General features: G+C 50.9%; 1 protein-coding gene across 1 annotated transcript in view; it reads right to left on the reverse strand.

The window, feature by feature from the left end:
• Window positions 1-15,721, reverse strand: part of LOC126520769 (protein CASP-like) — a 281,047-nt gene that overhangs the window by 75,001 nt on the left and 190,325 nt on the right. Inside the window, exon 3 of the mRNA XM_050169549.2 lies at window positions 2,593-2,734. Coding sequence (XP_050025506.2) covers window positions 2,593-2,734 — 142 coding nt within the window. The remainder of the gene's footprint in view (window positions 1-2,592; window positions 2,735-15,721) is intronic.

Below are 15,721 nucleotides of genomic sequence, written 5' to 3' on the forward strand. Positions count from 1 at the left end.
CAGCGTTGCTATTCTTGGTATTAGGTCCCAGCGTTAATGGGCTTGTCACTTCTGATCTAGCTCGGTCTTACGTTAAACGCAGGTGAATCAGTACGCCAGACACCGCCACAAACAACGCACAAACGCACACACACAGACGCACGTACGCACACGCGCGCACGCGCGCACAGGAACGCACATACGCACGCACACACGCGCGTGCTCGTTGCGCAGGCAGAGCGGAGGTGCACGCATTTAGGCCCCTGCCTGAGATCTGTTGGGACTCTTCTGCTCCTGCCTCTTCAAATAGTCATCGCGAGGAAACGGTGCAGCAACGTCAGCCATCGTGAACAATCATGAGAGGAATAAAGAGCGGGACCTTATCGACAATCTCCTCGGTGGGCGGCATTCGGCAGTTCTCGAACTACGCAGGCACCTTGTTTTCGTGAGAAGCTCTTGCAGGACGCTGTCTGTATGAAAGGGTCCCTCACAATGGGCCATTGGCTTCGATCGCCACGCCCCCCAAGCCTATTGGGAGGGCCGAGTGAAGGGGCACCCTCGTCTCAATAACGCCAACGAGACGCACAGCGGCGGTGGCGACTCGTTGTGCCAACGGCCCGTCGATGCGGACGACGCCGCCGAGGCCGGTCGAGCATCAAAGGCGGGGGAAGGCGGCCGCCCCCGATGGGCGCTCGGTGCGCAGTTGCGCCAAGGTCAACAGCCAGAAATGGCCATGACGGCAGAGGCGATTCTATTTGGCCGCGGCGATCTGGAGCGTCCCATCTACAATCTGGAATGCCGCCTTCGCTGTGATGCACCCCGAAGGATACCTTGAATGCGGGGAGGGGGGTTGCGATGTCATCATAAGGCACGGGAACGATGCATCGTCCATGCGCGGCCCTTCGCACTGCGGAGCGTCGCGCCTGATCGCAGTACGCACCAGCAAGCCGAAGTGGGCGGCTGCGGAGAAAGAAGGCCCAGACACGCCACGGCGTTCAGGACGCACGCCTTGAAGACGCACTCCCGAACACTCCCTCTCTGCCGTCTTCTGCTCCCCGGACTTGAGCTATAACTTCGCGTGTCAGAGCAGCCATCGCGCACACCTCTCGCGAGTTCGTCGCATATTCTTGTTGTCCTTTTCTTTTTTAACTTTCGAGCCTCTTCGGCAGGGCCGAGGACAACAGGGAGATCATCAATCGGGCGTCCATTTCCGAAGGCGCCCAGCAAAGCGACGGCTCGAACGATTCTCGGCGACAGGGGAGGGCGGCTCGGTCGCCCCATCGTGTTCTCTGTGCAACCGGCGGGCAAGAGCGCCCTTCGAAGGCGAGCACTCTGCGAACATCGTCGTTGCACCGCCGGTCGAAAATTTCCCCTCGAATAGCGGCAAAATGCGTTTCTCGTTGCACTGAAGAAGCAATATCAAAAAAAGGAAAGAAAGAAGGAAAGAAGGGAAATTCTGGGTCGGACTGGACACTTGCGCAGCCCTTACAACGCATTGTCTTTGTGCACGACGGCAACACGACACAAACGCCTGCGCTTCAAATCTTTCTACGCCATGCTCACGCTGGCATTTTGCTACGCGGTTATTTTTTCACGCTAGCTTGGCGCTTTTGCGACGATTTACTGTACGGCGACATTATTCAGCCTTACTGCTGTTTTTACTACGTCCACCGATTAACTGGCAGGTAAGCCTCAGTGGTACCATTAATTAGAGAGACTCCAAGATAAGCGAACCCCGTGAAACGTTGCCTTTGAAAACGAGCACCCGAAAACAATGTTTACGAAACCACCTGCAACCGTGCTCGGACGAAAAAGCAAACACGGCTTATGCAGATAATTTTCAATTATTAGCGACGCTGTCAAAACAGAACTGCCGTTTCACGGTTGAATGAGTCAACTGAAATAGACAACAACCCATTTTTCACAATGCTGGTCAGTCGGCAAAATGTTTGATTGGCGTTAGACACAACGACACAAATATCAAGGGCACCAAACAGACCTATTGTTACAAAATATATACTTCGCAGTTTGAGATAACCAGGGGAGCGTAAGGACAGCTGTCCTCCCTCTGACTTGATCCTTTAATCTTATTAACCCTTTGAAGCTGTAAACGCTATGTGCCCCACCAGTCACACGCACCCTACGGCTCTGTTCTTTTGCGTAATCTTATGTTGGGCTGTACACGCATTAAAACAGTTTCGTTTTTTTGAGGGGGAGTACATAGTACTTAGAGCATATACACTGTGCGCACCCTAAGTGCTGCATAGCCCCTTGAGAAACTCATTTATTATTTGAAGGGGTCGTTTCGTCCAACTACAGTATTCAGCATTTCACTGCTTTCCCGTTACCCAAAGACTGGCGACGCTAGTTGCCGACATTTCAATTTGCACTCAAATCAATCAGTCAATGAATAAACACTTGTGCGACGTGCAAAACTGATTGAATGTGCTCAAAGTGTGGTTACGGAGAGTTACACTTATAAGGGCCACATTGGTCTGCATTGGCGAAGACGTGGTTCACGGTTTACACCGTCACAACTTCACACTCAGCGCATAACCTTTACATCGTAGCTCTCCACATCATCGGCGAGAAAATATGCAAGAGCAGGCTGACCTGAGTGGGCGGCGGAGACGGCGCGCAGCAGCCTCTTGTAGAGCGCCAGGAAGGCGGCCTCGGCAGCCAGGCTTCGCTCTCCCAGGCGATCCACTTCGGCCTGGAAGTGCCTCAGCAGCGGAGACACCAGGCACCGGACGTCCTGCGAGGCAGACGACTCCGTTCACGTCACACAGAAGCAACCAGAGAAGCTATGCGTGGAGTAAGATCAGTGCACGAGATAGACTATACAGTCACACTTGGTCGAAGGAGAGAATCCTCGGACACTGGGCCGGACAGACCTCAACGCAAAAGGCTTTGAACGCGCTGCTACGCTTCTTGAGGACATGCGGAGTGGAACATTAAGAATTGCGCGTTATGTACAGCTTTATTTCCTTGTCTCCCTTTTTTTCAATTTCTTCAAATTTTTATTTCGTCTCTCCATATATCACCTTTCAATTTCTTTATCCTGTAACCCAAACAAAGTAGCTAGCCAGATTTACACTGGCTAAATCTCTGTCTTTTACCCTCTCTGCTTCTTCTTTCTCATGCTCCTCAATGAAGCGGGCCTATTACCGACCAGTACGCGAAATGCCCGCGTATCCGGATAGTCAGCAGAGTCATACTTTAACATCGGCTGTGTGCTCGACCGCAGGCGTAACAGAACGCGCCAAGCTCTCATGATGTGAAGCAGAGCCAAAAGTTCGTGGCCTACCCAGGATTTATTAAAGGAGATGCTTCCAATCTACTGTTGATCTCAATGTGTGTTACCAGAGTGGTAGCACATTGATTTTCGTTATTGATACAGCAACTACTAAAACTTCTCGGTGTAAAATTTCTACGGATGCAATGTTCTCTGAGAAGCGATAGAAACTGGTGCGCAGTACGCAGTGGTTATGTGATAGCGATCGATTCTTCATTTTCTTCCCATAGCTGAGTGTTTTTTGGCCGTGCTTTCTCAAGAGCTATCGGCCAAATAAAGAACTGTGAGTGCGATTTACGCAGGCGTATGCGCTAATTTTGTGATGCCATGATCTAAGTTACCCCCCAAAAGTAATATTAATTTAAATTGTCTCTTGTGATCAGCCTCAGCTGCATGAAGCAGTAGTCTGTTAAGATTCACTTTGTGCGGCAATGAATGGAACACATGCCAAACGCCTGGGACACGGCGTGCACGATCTTCACGCTCGTCAACATGAAAACACTTGCCCGTGGGTGTGTGCAACGATATTATGCGCGGAATCTGCAAATCCTACTCCCCTCTTTACGACGCTGAACCTCTCTACGCCAAGGAGTGGATTCCCTCCCGTGGCCCTTTGTGGGGGTTGCTCCAACGTGTCGTATGCTCAACCCCTCTACGCCAAGGAGTGGATTCCCTCCCGTGCCCGCCTGTAGGGGTTGCGCCGACGTGTCCTACACTCAAACCGTATACGCAAAGGAGTGGATTCCCTCCTGCGTGCCTCTGTAGGAGTTGCCCCGACATGTGCTACGCTCAACCCCTCTACGCCAAGGAGTGGATTCCCTCCCGCGTCCCTCTGTGGGAGTTGCCCTGACATGTGCTACGCTCAACCCCTTTACGCCAAGGAGTCGATTCCCTCCCGCGTCCCTCTGTAGGGGTTGCCCCGACGTGTCCTACGCTCAACCCCTCTACGCCAAGGAGTCGATTACCTCCCGCGTCCCTCTGTGGGATATTCCCCGACGTGTGCTACGCTCAACCCCTCTACGCCAAAGAGTGCATTCCCTCCCGCGTCCCTTTGTGGTGGTCGCCTCGACGTGTGCTACGCTCAAACCCTTTACGCCAAGGAGTCGATTCCCTCCCGCGTCCCTCTGTGGGATTTGCCCCGACGTGTGCTACGCTCAACCCCTCTACGCCAAGGAGTGGATTCCCTCCCGCGTCCCTCTGTGGGGGTTGCCCCGACGTGTCCTGACAAGTCCCTCTACCATGGAACAGCAGTGAATGAGGATGCCCAGATGGTGAAGGGCATAAGAAAGCCAGCGAGCCGCCACGTGTGGTCGCATCTTCTCTGCCCTTGCGTGGAGGTGCACGCACTCTCAGTGTTTTTGTACTGTACTGCCTGGGAGCGCACCGCTCCCTCGTAACGATACATTAAACTTATTTCCTATTACATCACTTCGTCTTCCCTGCCGAACGCTCTCCGTTGGTCAACCTAGTTCGAGCTTTAAGAAGACGTTGTTGAAGGTTCACAAAACCCCGTCCCCTTAACACGACACAAAGCCAAGCCCGAGTTTGGCTCCTCTATGCACGAATGCCGCAAAGTAACGGTTTCTTTAGAAAGTCTGCAGATGCGACTGCCGCCCGAATACCTTAGTTATATTGGATCTTTCGCGCGATTCTCATGTCTATATTACGAGTCATTCCGGTTTTACTTCGCTTTTTACCTAACCGGGAGCGTGCACTGGAAGGTGTATTTAAGCTTTTCAATTAAACCTTCGTCTATTTTCGCATAAGTGCTTGTTTTCATCGTCCCCTATCACACCTGCTATTCCTCCCCACATCTGGTTAGCTCTGTGCAGCTAACCAGAGGAACCTGTCTCAGGTCGACCTTTGCTTTTCGTTGTGAATAAACGTCCTCTGACTCTTCTCTTGTGACGATGCATAAATTACAGCTAAGAGGCACAGCCTATATCCTCTTCTGTCTGCGCAAGTCGCGGGAGGGTAATTTTCTCGCGGCGTTTCATCTGTCACCTTTGAGACAGCGCTACCCCCGTATCGCTGCGCTCATTAGAAAACCCGGCGCGGGACAACAAAGAGCGCGCCTTCACCACATAACGCCCGCGTTCTACGGCGAAACGCAACTTTGCCGCCTCGGAGCGAGAGAGCGAGAGAAAAGATCGCGTTCGCATCTCTTGGCGCAGCCGATGCGGCGTTGTGCCCCGTCCACCGCCATTCTTCTTGTCACGGCGCAGCACAGCTCGGAGGCGGGCGAAAATCCCCGATGGAGGCCGCGTATATTTCACGCGATGCTCCCCCCCCTCCCCCCGCGCCGAACAGTTCTCCTCTGGCATCAGCAGTAGCAGCAGAAGCGGGAGCCTAAATAACATAAATCAAAGCGTTATTTATTAAGCGTTATTTATCTGCGAGACAGGGGGAATAGGACGACGGAGCGCAAAACGGCGCGTGCTGAGCCGCGCGCGCGCCGTTTGCGCGAGCGGCGGCCGAGCGTTCGAGCGTGATTCCAGTGCAGCGGACTCACGTGCACCGTCTGTCTGTATGCTGGAGATCGCTGGGCTGAGCGTGTTGCGACGAAAATAGCGGGCTGAGCGAGGGACGGGGGGGGGGGGTGGAGCTTTTTTTTCCGCCACGCATTGCGGGTCCATTATAGGGGGCGAAAGCGATGCTCCTCCTTCGCGAACGCTCGCGACTCGTATTATTTATCTGGTCGATGGAAACCAAGGCGAACCGTTTGCTCTCGCCCTATCTCACTCGGCTTTCAACCTCCTGCTTCCATAAGTCCTCCTCCTCCTCCTGTTTTTCTCGCCAGCAGACTTTGCAAGAAAAAATAAATACGGCTACCAATAATTTTCGGGGCGGTGCGGTGCGCGCAGAGCCTCCGTCGCAGAAATGAGAGCGGTAGTCACTCCGGACTCGGCTGCAATCCGTAAGGTTTCTCTCGGGAGAAACTCGCATTTTGTCCGATTTTTACCGTGCGAAGGGTATATTGTGCTGGCCGCAGGTTTCATTGTGCAACTTGTGGGAGGGAGTACAAAAATGCACCCATTGAAAGGCCCCTCATACGGTTTGCGTCATTCACAATAGATAAGAATGTTATGCTGCGACGTTTTTAAGAAAGCGCTCCGGTTACTCTGGTTACTGATTATCAATCAGTAAACCGGAGGATGGGTGCTCTCCCATACCTGAAAGTGGTTATTGCTTTGCGCTTACGACCGACCGTCGCCGTTTGAGGCAGATTTGTAAGGTGACGTAATCAGGAGACGAACTTTCGTCTCGGGACCCTTCTTTAAACTGTGCAACAAAAATAGCAGGTACCGAATCGACCTCGTGCCACTAGAGGAACGAGATATCATAAAGGGCGTATGGAAGGAACGGAGCGCTAGTGAACGCATTAAGATGTAGATGGTAACCAAAGCAAACATAAACAAACAAAGAGACAAAAGTGCCGTGAGAACCGAGAGAACAGACGTCGTAGCACAGCACAATGCCTCTCGCAACCGCCAGCTCGCCTCCTCCGGAATCTTCTGGCGGAGAACGCATCCGAACCTCGAGCGAAACGGAACTAAAGCACCGGAGCAGCAAAGCAGAAAATTGCGCGCGCGGTATACAACAGTCGACGGTGCCTCGAGACGCCGTATTTAAAGCCTCGCTGAGCACTTTCATTTGTCTCATTCGGAAGGAAATCAAGACAAGCGGGCAGAGTCCAGATCAGCAGCGACAATCGTCGACGTGCTCCGCCTTTGCGCCATCAGTCTCCGCGCACCGAGCGGCGCTTTGGCAGGAGCTCGCGCCCGTAGCCCGGCTCGCACGGTATCGGGCCATCGCTCAGCCCTTCCTGACCGGTAGACACGCGGCGCTGGGGGAGACGGAACAAGGCTCGTTCCCTGTGCGCCAGGCACTTCGCTGAGACAGCTGATCCGGGGCCGATAGCTGGCGCTCTTTCCCGAGGGAAGCGCGTTCTTTGGCTGCCGCAAGCGGAGGGGGGAGACTCGCCGGCAGCCTGCCAGTTTCGTCCACTTGCCTCTGATAGGCGGCTAAACGCTACGCTGGGATACCTAAACGGAGTCCACTGATAACCTTACGTCCCTTTCTGGCCCCGATCAAAGCGCTGCGACAGACTGAGTGCCGCGGTGATCAACTACAGTTTTCGCGAGCTCAGCGAGAGGAGGAAGTACGAGGGGAGAGAGAGAGAGCTCGGCGCTTGAGTGTCCCGCGTCGCCTCGTTTCGTAGCTCCTGGGAGAGCTCGTTACGATGTTTGTACTCACTGCTCTGCTAAGCGCCCTGACCGGCCGGAATGACAGCTTAATCTCGAGAACCAGCTGAATGCCACCTCGCTGGTTTTTTGCAGTGTGAAGGCGTTGTACACTTGTTAAATGTAAACAAACGCGAAGAACAAGCACGGAAGTCGTACTAAACTGTTCTTGGACCTCCTTAAGTCGCTACCACGACGGTTTGATGATCCACTGGCCTGACTTACTCAGTTACGGCAAATGCGAATAAAGTTTAGAAAAGAAGAATGCGCGCAGAGTGTTCAAGAACGATATGTCACTCTCAACTGTTAATTGAGCATATCGACATAATAATATCGTTTCGAAATGCTCTGAAAAGCATTCCATAGTGGACTCTGAGCTGGTTTAATTCACCTCAATATAAACTATTACGAGCCTTTACACCAATCTGGATATTTCAAATATGCATTTCGAGCCGTTGTTCAGATTCGAAAACCGGTTTGGTAACGTTCATAGAGTTAGAGCTCTTCACGTGCCTCGTGAATACATATAGAGAATATATAGAGTATATATAAAGTAATTACAATGTAAAGAACATACGACACTCATACGCCAGAAATGCTGTTAGTGCAAGCTACTCAACATACATTCACCTTTTACTTCTGATAAAACAGTCGCCAAGACAAAAATAAATTTGTATTCCAGTTGGCGAGACATGGCATGAATATCGACTCAACCGAAGCTTTGATCATGTGCGGGAAAACGTCAAAAGAATGAACACTGTATCACTCATTACATAACCACGAAGAAAATTATTATATTTTGTGTGCTTTCTTTATATCTCCTACAAGAGATTTCCAAGATTTCATAGGAGAAAAATACTTAAAAAAACTAAATTATGGGGTTTTTTAGTGCCAAAACCACGATCTGATTATGAGGCACGCCGTAGTGGGGCACACCACAGATTTGGACCACCTGGGAACATTTAATGTGCACCTAAATCTAATTACACAGGTGTTTTCGCATTTCGCCCCCATCGAAATGCGGCCGCCGTGGCCAGGATTTCAAGCCGCGACCTCGTACTTAGCAGCCAGACACCATAGGCACTAAGCAACCATGGCGGGTTAAAAAAAAATAAAGCTTTAAAGAAAGAAGTGTTGACGTACTCTGCTGCGTAAGTACTCAGCTTTCTATAGCAAAAACTAATAATGCGCAAGCGAATGACTAAGATTCCCTATGAGAGATTTCTTCTCAAAATTCAAAATTTGGACGAAACATCGAGATCAAAAGTTGGTGTAATGTGGATGACGAGGAAACAAGGAAGTTGTGAACATGCAACATAGATGGTATCATGTATATGGTATCATTCTCCGAATTTATACTCTTCAGACACATATTAAAGGGACGTGACTTGCGTCGCATCAGGGACAGAATTCACATAGCTTTTCGTTCGTATAGTGATGTTTGACATTGGGCGACCGGCTTAGCTACACAGCAGTGTACGTCAAATGCCATCGCTGTCTGTTGCGTGGTCTTACGAACATTTCTACCGTAAGAATATTCTCGTAAACATAGGCTCGTGTTAGTGCGGCCGGACTAGCCTTTCTTGAAGATTTCTTTGAGGATTTGCACTACAGCCAGAAATTGCCCCGACAACAAACAGGGGTGCCGGCGGAAAGAGCCACAACGCACGAGTCGTGCCGTGCCGGCCAACTATAACGCTCCGTGAGAGGCGCATGCGCAGTTGTGTCATGACCGCTTCTGACGCGGCGCTCCACAATCGCGCGCAATTTTAATGAATCTCGCGAAGAGAACTGAAGTGAATGCCCACCGCTTTTTCTCAAGTGCGCCGTCCTGTTCGGGCGCACTGTGCAAATATCTCGCACAAAACGTCCGAGCCACCCTTCGTACTCCTTGTTACAGACCTCTCCTCGGAGTTGTGATTTCAGAAGCAGCGTTTACCGAGCCCAGTGGAGAAGGTTTTGAGGTCGTCTCCAACCGCTCGCAAAGTCCACCCGGGCATCCGCTCACGAACACAAAAGGTTGGGGAGAGCCTCGCTAGGCGTATGCAGCTGCGCCGTGCATCCTCGACTCAAAGCAGAGGGGCTCCGGCGCGGTAATCTAAAAAGTTGTCTGCTCGGCAGCCCCACACAAGCGGCCACTCGGACAGCTTCAGACAAGTGAGTGCACAGCGCCTCCCTTTGTTTCTTCGAGAGCCGACACCATAGCACCGACGGACCAGCCCCTTCTTCTTGGACGGCCGTGCTTTAGCACAGTTGGCCATTGCTTGATTAGGAATGCGCCCGAGATTGAGACCCCGAGATAATTTCGGTAGCAAATTGTCCGACGAAGTGTGCTCCCAGGCGCTAGCGAAGGGGGAGCACCCAGCCTCTGGGATAAAACTTAGTTGGGTGCCGATGCAAGTTAGCGCTGTGCGAGTGCCATGTGTAGGTGGTAGGATAACACGTGATCTGACGGCGGAGGCACAATAGCGCGAATGGACAACCACTTACTCCTTCGTGTCAGGACGCCTTCGTGTCAGGAAAAGTTAGGGTCAGCTCTAAGAATTAGAGGCGCGAAGCGCTAAAAACTTCCCCGCTTTAAATACTATTGTGCAAGCGGATAAGAACTTTTAAAAAGATATGCGATCCTTCTTGAGTTATTCAATGTCTCCTTAATTACATCTCTATGAAATAAATCCACAGGGGAAGCCACAGTCGTAACGCTTCTTAATGTATTTTTTTCCTTTCACCCTTAGTCATTATTCCACTCGAAGCTACACTCCCACTATTGCTGGGACGTTCCACTCATTCGGAACTGGTGACAACAAATTAATACAATGGGATGAAAATAATGCTTACAAAATATAGCCCAAGTCGTACTTTTCTCAGGATTGTTTTGAGGGAAGGAAAACGCTGTAACCTGTATCATAAAAACTCTTTTAACTTGCAGTTAGTTAGTTAGTTAGTTAGTTAGTTACTTAGTTAGTTAGTGAGACAGACAGACAGACAGACAGACAGACAGACAGACAGACAGACAGACAGACAGACAGACAGACAGACAGACAGACAGACAGACAGATAGATAGATAGATAGATAGATAGATAGATAGATAGATAGATAGATAGATAGATAGATAGATAGATAGATAGATAGATAGATAGATAGATAGATAGATAGATAGATAGATAGATAGATAGATAGATAGATAGATAGATAGATAGATAGATAGATAGATAGATAGATAGATAGATAGATAGATAGATAGATAGATAGATAGATAGATAGATAGATAGATAGATAGATAGATAGATAGATAGATAGATAGATAGATAGATAGATAGATAGATAGATAGATAGATAGATAGATAGATAGATAGTGCTGGTGCGAATGGAAGGCGCAAAGGTCTGGCTGTGCCAGAAACACCAAATGAAGAGTGGGTCTTCGTGATTCGCCGCTCCTCGCACCCACATAACGGGACGAATCGCTTCCTTCTCTCCTTTCGAGCGACGCGGCGTGTTTCTACGGCGTCGCAATTAGGCAAACGGGCCATTGCCCTATAATCGCCCACGCTTTGTGCAAAGAACAGGCAACGCCCGCACCACCGGATAGGCGGCAGCGGGAAACAATAAAGACACGATGATCACGCGTAGTGGCAAAACCAGTCCGCAGTACGCAGAGATGGTTCGGAATTCCAGCCACATTTGCAGAGACATGCCGCCTCGCCTATGGCCGCCGAAGATGCGACGGCGAGACGTGGGGAACAATAAATAAAAGAAAAGATGAAGGACGAAAAGAAACGTAAGAGGCATTTGGTATGTTCAAGCGTTCGGCGAACCGGGTAAGGAGCCAAGGTGAGATAAGTTGGCCTCAAAGCTGCTGTCAGGACCTTGGCGAGTAGTAGTGTTATGAGCTGCGAGACGCATGCAAAGCGCAGAGTTTCTAACGCGTGGGTGAAATCCAACAGGACAAGCTGTATTTCCTGTCGAAGAACAAACACATAGTATATTGTTGCGGTTGTGACGCACAATCTAAGGGTGATACCTCGGAGCATTATGCCTCGCCTCTCTCCTTTAAAGAAACGCTAGAGACAAAAAAAAAAAACACGCATAATCTCATCTGGTAGTTATCTAAGTAGGCGTAAGCATTGTACCACTTGTTCATCTCCACGCAACCTGGTGTGATTATCAATGTTATGAAACTTGATACGACTAGTATAAACGACAGCGATGCGGCAACACGAACTGTTGTGGACGGCGGCGCAAGGTGAATTGATGAGGCAGCAAACTAGCGCAGGTGGCGGCGCCAGGTGCACTGATGACCTTCCGGTTATTATAAGCTGGTGTCGCTCTTTAGCGCCTTATCCATCCGCATCGAATCATTATGCGCCGCGCGGACCACAGCTTGAACGCAATCTGCGATGCAGACAGAGAATGCCGACAGCTGATGGCTTCGCGCGCTGTGTTCTCGCCGTTTCGCGTTGAAGTGAGACATGTGGGCCGATCTATTGAGGAGGAGGAGGAAAAAAACTTTATTTATGGCCAACACTAAGGCCCAGTAAAGAAGAGCGCTTGCTCCGCCAAGGCCCGTTGTTGATCCGCCGAGTCCGAGTGAAGCCAAGCACTGCAGGAAGGAGGGGAAGGGTAAGGAAAATAAGGAGAGGTAATGGCAGTGTTACATGAGTACAGAATCTGTTTTGTATCTGCCCTTATCTCCGGACAGTTGGGGCAGTGAGCTGCGCTACGCCAACCGAAGTTGTAGATCATTAGTGGCGTGAGAAGAGCGTTCGTTGAACTTTGCGAAGGACATGTGCTTGTTCCGTGTTGAGTGAAGGATGAGGTTGGGGCAAAATAGTGCGGTTTTCCTTGATGTTTTTGTAGTGTTCAGCTATATTGAAAGCGATATCGAAAAGGGGCGTGTGCTGAGAGATTTGAGAACGCTGTATTTTCGCCGCTTCATTCGCGTGGAAGCGACAGGCAGCACGAAGGTAAAGCCACTCGCTGCTGCGGACCCTATCTATATTGTATGCTAAATTCCAAGGAGTGTATGCACCTTTCACTTCACTTTGCTCAGTGCTTGAAGCCTGTATCACCTACGCCGTGGGCCGGCCAGGTATTTCACTAGCTCCGGGATCGGCCCACATTTTTGTCTTGCGTGACTCACGGTTTTCTCATTGGGTAAGGTTAAAAATGCTCGCGCATTAAAAGAAATGCGTCGTTGCAGAAGCTACACAGAGCCGTTGCACGCCGTTCGAAGGCCTTATTCGATAACCTGCTCGCACACAGGACCGCTTCGTGTCCCAGGCGCTGGGAGATCAAGGTAGCTGACGATTGGATAACTAGGCCACCGATCATTTCTGTTCTTTCGCTGGCTAAACCTAGAGATTGCTTTCACCACGCGGCGCACTTTTGTAGAGGTGAAGCACAGTATATCTGCTGTATGTGCTCAGCAATTCAACAGGCTATGAGAGCAGTACAAAGGAACGCAGGACCGCGCGCGCCGTCATGAGCAAATGCCTTTCGGAAGACCTGCCACAGAGGTTCGCGCGAAAAACAATAAACCGAAACTAAATCGGGGAATGGGACATTTAAGGGCAGTGCTCGGGACAACCACGCGTGCGGTTATGCCACAAGCTCATGGGTGCGTTCGCCCGGCGGAAGCGCTATCCGCGCTCCATTCTTCGCCCCCATTTTCACACGCCGCTGCGGCTTCGGCGTTGCGTTCCAACAACCGGCGGTCAGTCGCACGCTTCCTTTGAGCCGCGATTTTTTTTCTTCCTTTTTTTCCCAGCCGTGGTCTTTCTATATGTGCGCAACGCACTCGTGGCCGCCGCAGAGGCGAAGTTGCGTACTCAACGTCCTTTCGTTAGTTCCCGTCCGTGGCTTCGGCGCGCGTATAATTTCGCTCTTGCGCCTAGATTCTTTCGCGCTGAGTGAGTTACTGTCCCTGGTCGGACGTTTACGGCTGCGTAACACCGCTGAAAACGAGAAGAAAAGGAACCCGGCCGCTACAAGCTTTGTGTGGTGTGGCGCATTTGCGTCTTCTTTCTGCCGCACCTCTTTCGTAGTGTTTTTCTTTTCAGCAGCCAGAAACAAAGCTAACTCACGTTGGTGGCGATGTCGTTCCGAGAGCAATAAATTCCGACGCTCGGGCTCCGCGTTCAGTTACAGCGAACGGCGGCTCCTTCCACTCGCTGACTCCGCAGCGCTCGCGCGGCGCTAAGACAAGCGAGATGAAGCGATGGATGGTGTGGCCGGCTCGCGCGCGCTGCGCTATTGCGCTTTTTTGAGATTAGCGGCGCAGAAAATTAAGGCCGCTGCCGCGCCGGCTAACGGCTTCACGAGCTTGCCCAGGCGGCGACAAGCGACGCACGGCCAGCAGTAAGGAGGGATAACGGCGCAAGACAAAACAAAAGAACAAAACGAGGAGACGAACGACGAAAGCGAAGCACCGCCCGGTAAAGCGGCCTGGACCATGTCGCCACTGAGCGCAGAGTCACTAAAGCTCGGAGTACAAAGAAAGAATCGGATGCGCTAACACGCGGGCTCCCACACGTGGAGGACTACAATGGCACTGAGGAGAAATTCCAGAGGTGTAATGACCTTAGCTATACGACGAGCTTGGTTTTTCTTTCCCCTCTCTCTCTTTATAGCAGCTCATCTCAGCTTCGTATCTGCCACGGAGGTAAGTCGAATGCACAATGAAATAACCCGCCTTGTATGTGAACGCTGACGCATAAGTGAGCGTACACAAAGCCTCCGCAAGCTTTACTTTGAAACAGAAGAATGATGAGCTTTACTTCAGTGGTAATGGTCAATGCGCTGAGAATGAAGTTCACGAACTCCTGCGAGCACAAACCTCAGATTTTATTCACTTGCAGAACACTTAGCAAGAGCCGTGTCTCCTAGATTATTTGCACACTTTGCGAAAGGCTCGGAGAATGAAAATTACAAGCTCAGAGACGATTGGAGAATTGAGGCCCAGATGGCCTTATTGTCATAAAATCAGCACAGTAACTTATTTCTTCATTTTCAAATCCGAAATTTAAGCGTGGGCTGATATACTGTGTCCCACGCTAACGTTAGCCAAGCAGTTAAAAAAATAATAATAAGACATAAAATGAATGCGCAACATACGATTACAAAATCTACGGTGTTCGGTTTTCAGAGGTCCGACAGCCGAATACCCTAAGTCTTAAAATCTTATCTTGCACCGTGCCTTTAAGTCTTCTTTTTCTTTGAACAGCTTGGCTAACGTTAGCTAGGACACACTATGTATGGCGTCATAAATGGAAAGGAACAGGAGCGGCGGAAGGCCAGTAAAGTTTGGACTGCCCACTACATTTTAACCTGCATCGAAATTTCAGTTCACGGACGCTTCGTGCTTCACCGCCATCGGCCGTCGAGCCCACGACCGCGCGTTCGTCCGTACAGCATCGACACCACAACCGCTAAGCCATCTTCACATATATCGCTGACGCTTGCTTTTGCTGCATTTGTTCTATATTTCCGGAATTCGGGGAGGGGGTGGTTACGTGCCAAAAGCACAATTTGATTACGAGGCAGGCCGTAGCGTGGGTCTCCGAATGAATTTGGACCACCAGGGGATTTTTAACGTACCCGGAATGCACGGAACACGGGAGTTCCTGCAGTTCGTCCCCATCGAAATGCGGCCGCGGCGGCCGGGATTTGATCCCGCGACCTCGGGCTTAGCAGCGCTACGCCACAGCCGCAAAGCCACCGCGGCGGGTTATATTTCCGGAGTAACTGCGAAGGTCGAGATGAACGGAAGCTCAAAGCTCACAGATCCACGAGAGACGTTCGTGGCGATTCGCAAGAGAACCCGACGAAAACGAAAGCTCTCGAGAAGGCACCGACCCGCTCCCTGCGCTGAGCGTCGATGAGTGCGAGCACGCGCTCAGAACTCAACGCGCTACTTGCCAGGGATTCCTTGCGATTCTGATGGCGCGAACGCTTTTCCTTTTTTACCGCTGTTACAGAAGTGGATCGGGCATTTAAAGGAAAGAAACCAGACCGAAGCGGGCGCCATATTTTCCACATCGCGCACTCGTTAATGACGTGATGGCCGACTGAGCCCTTTGTGCCTGGCACCCAGACCCCGGTGCACCGCGCCAGTGGCACCAACACCAGCGCCCCGCGCTTGTTCTCCCTTTTTAGCTTACATTTCGTTCAACTTTCCACCTTGCCGTGTCGCCACCGATATAC

This window comes from Dermacentor andersoni, chromosome 3 (genome assembly GCF_023375885.2).
Source record: "Dermacentor andersoni chromosome 3, qqDerAnde1_hic_scaffold, whole genome shotgun sequence".
NCBI lineage: Eukaryota > Metazoa > Arthropoda > Arachnida > Ixodida > Ixodidae > Dermacentor > Dermacentor andersoni.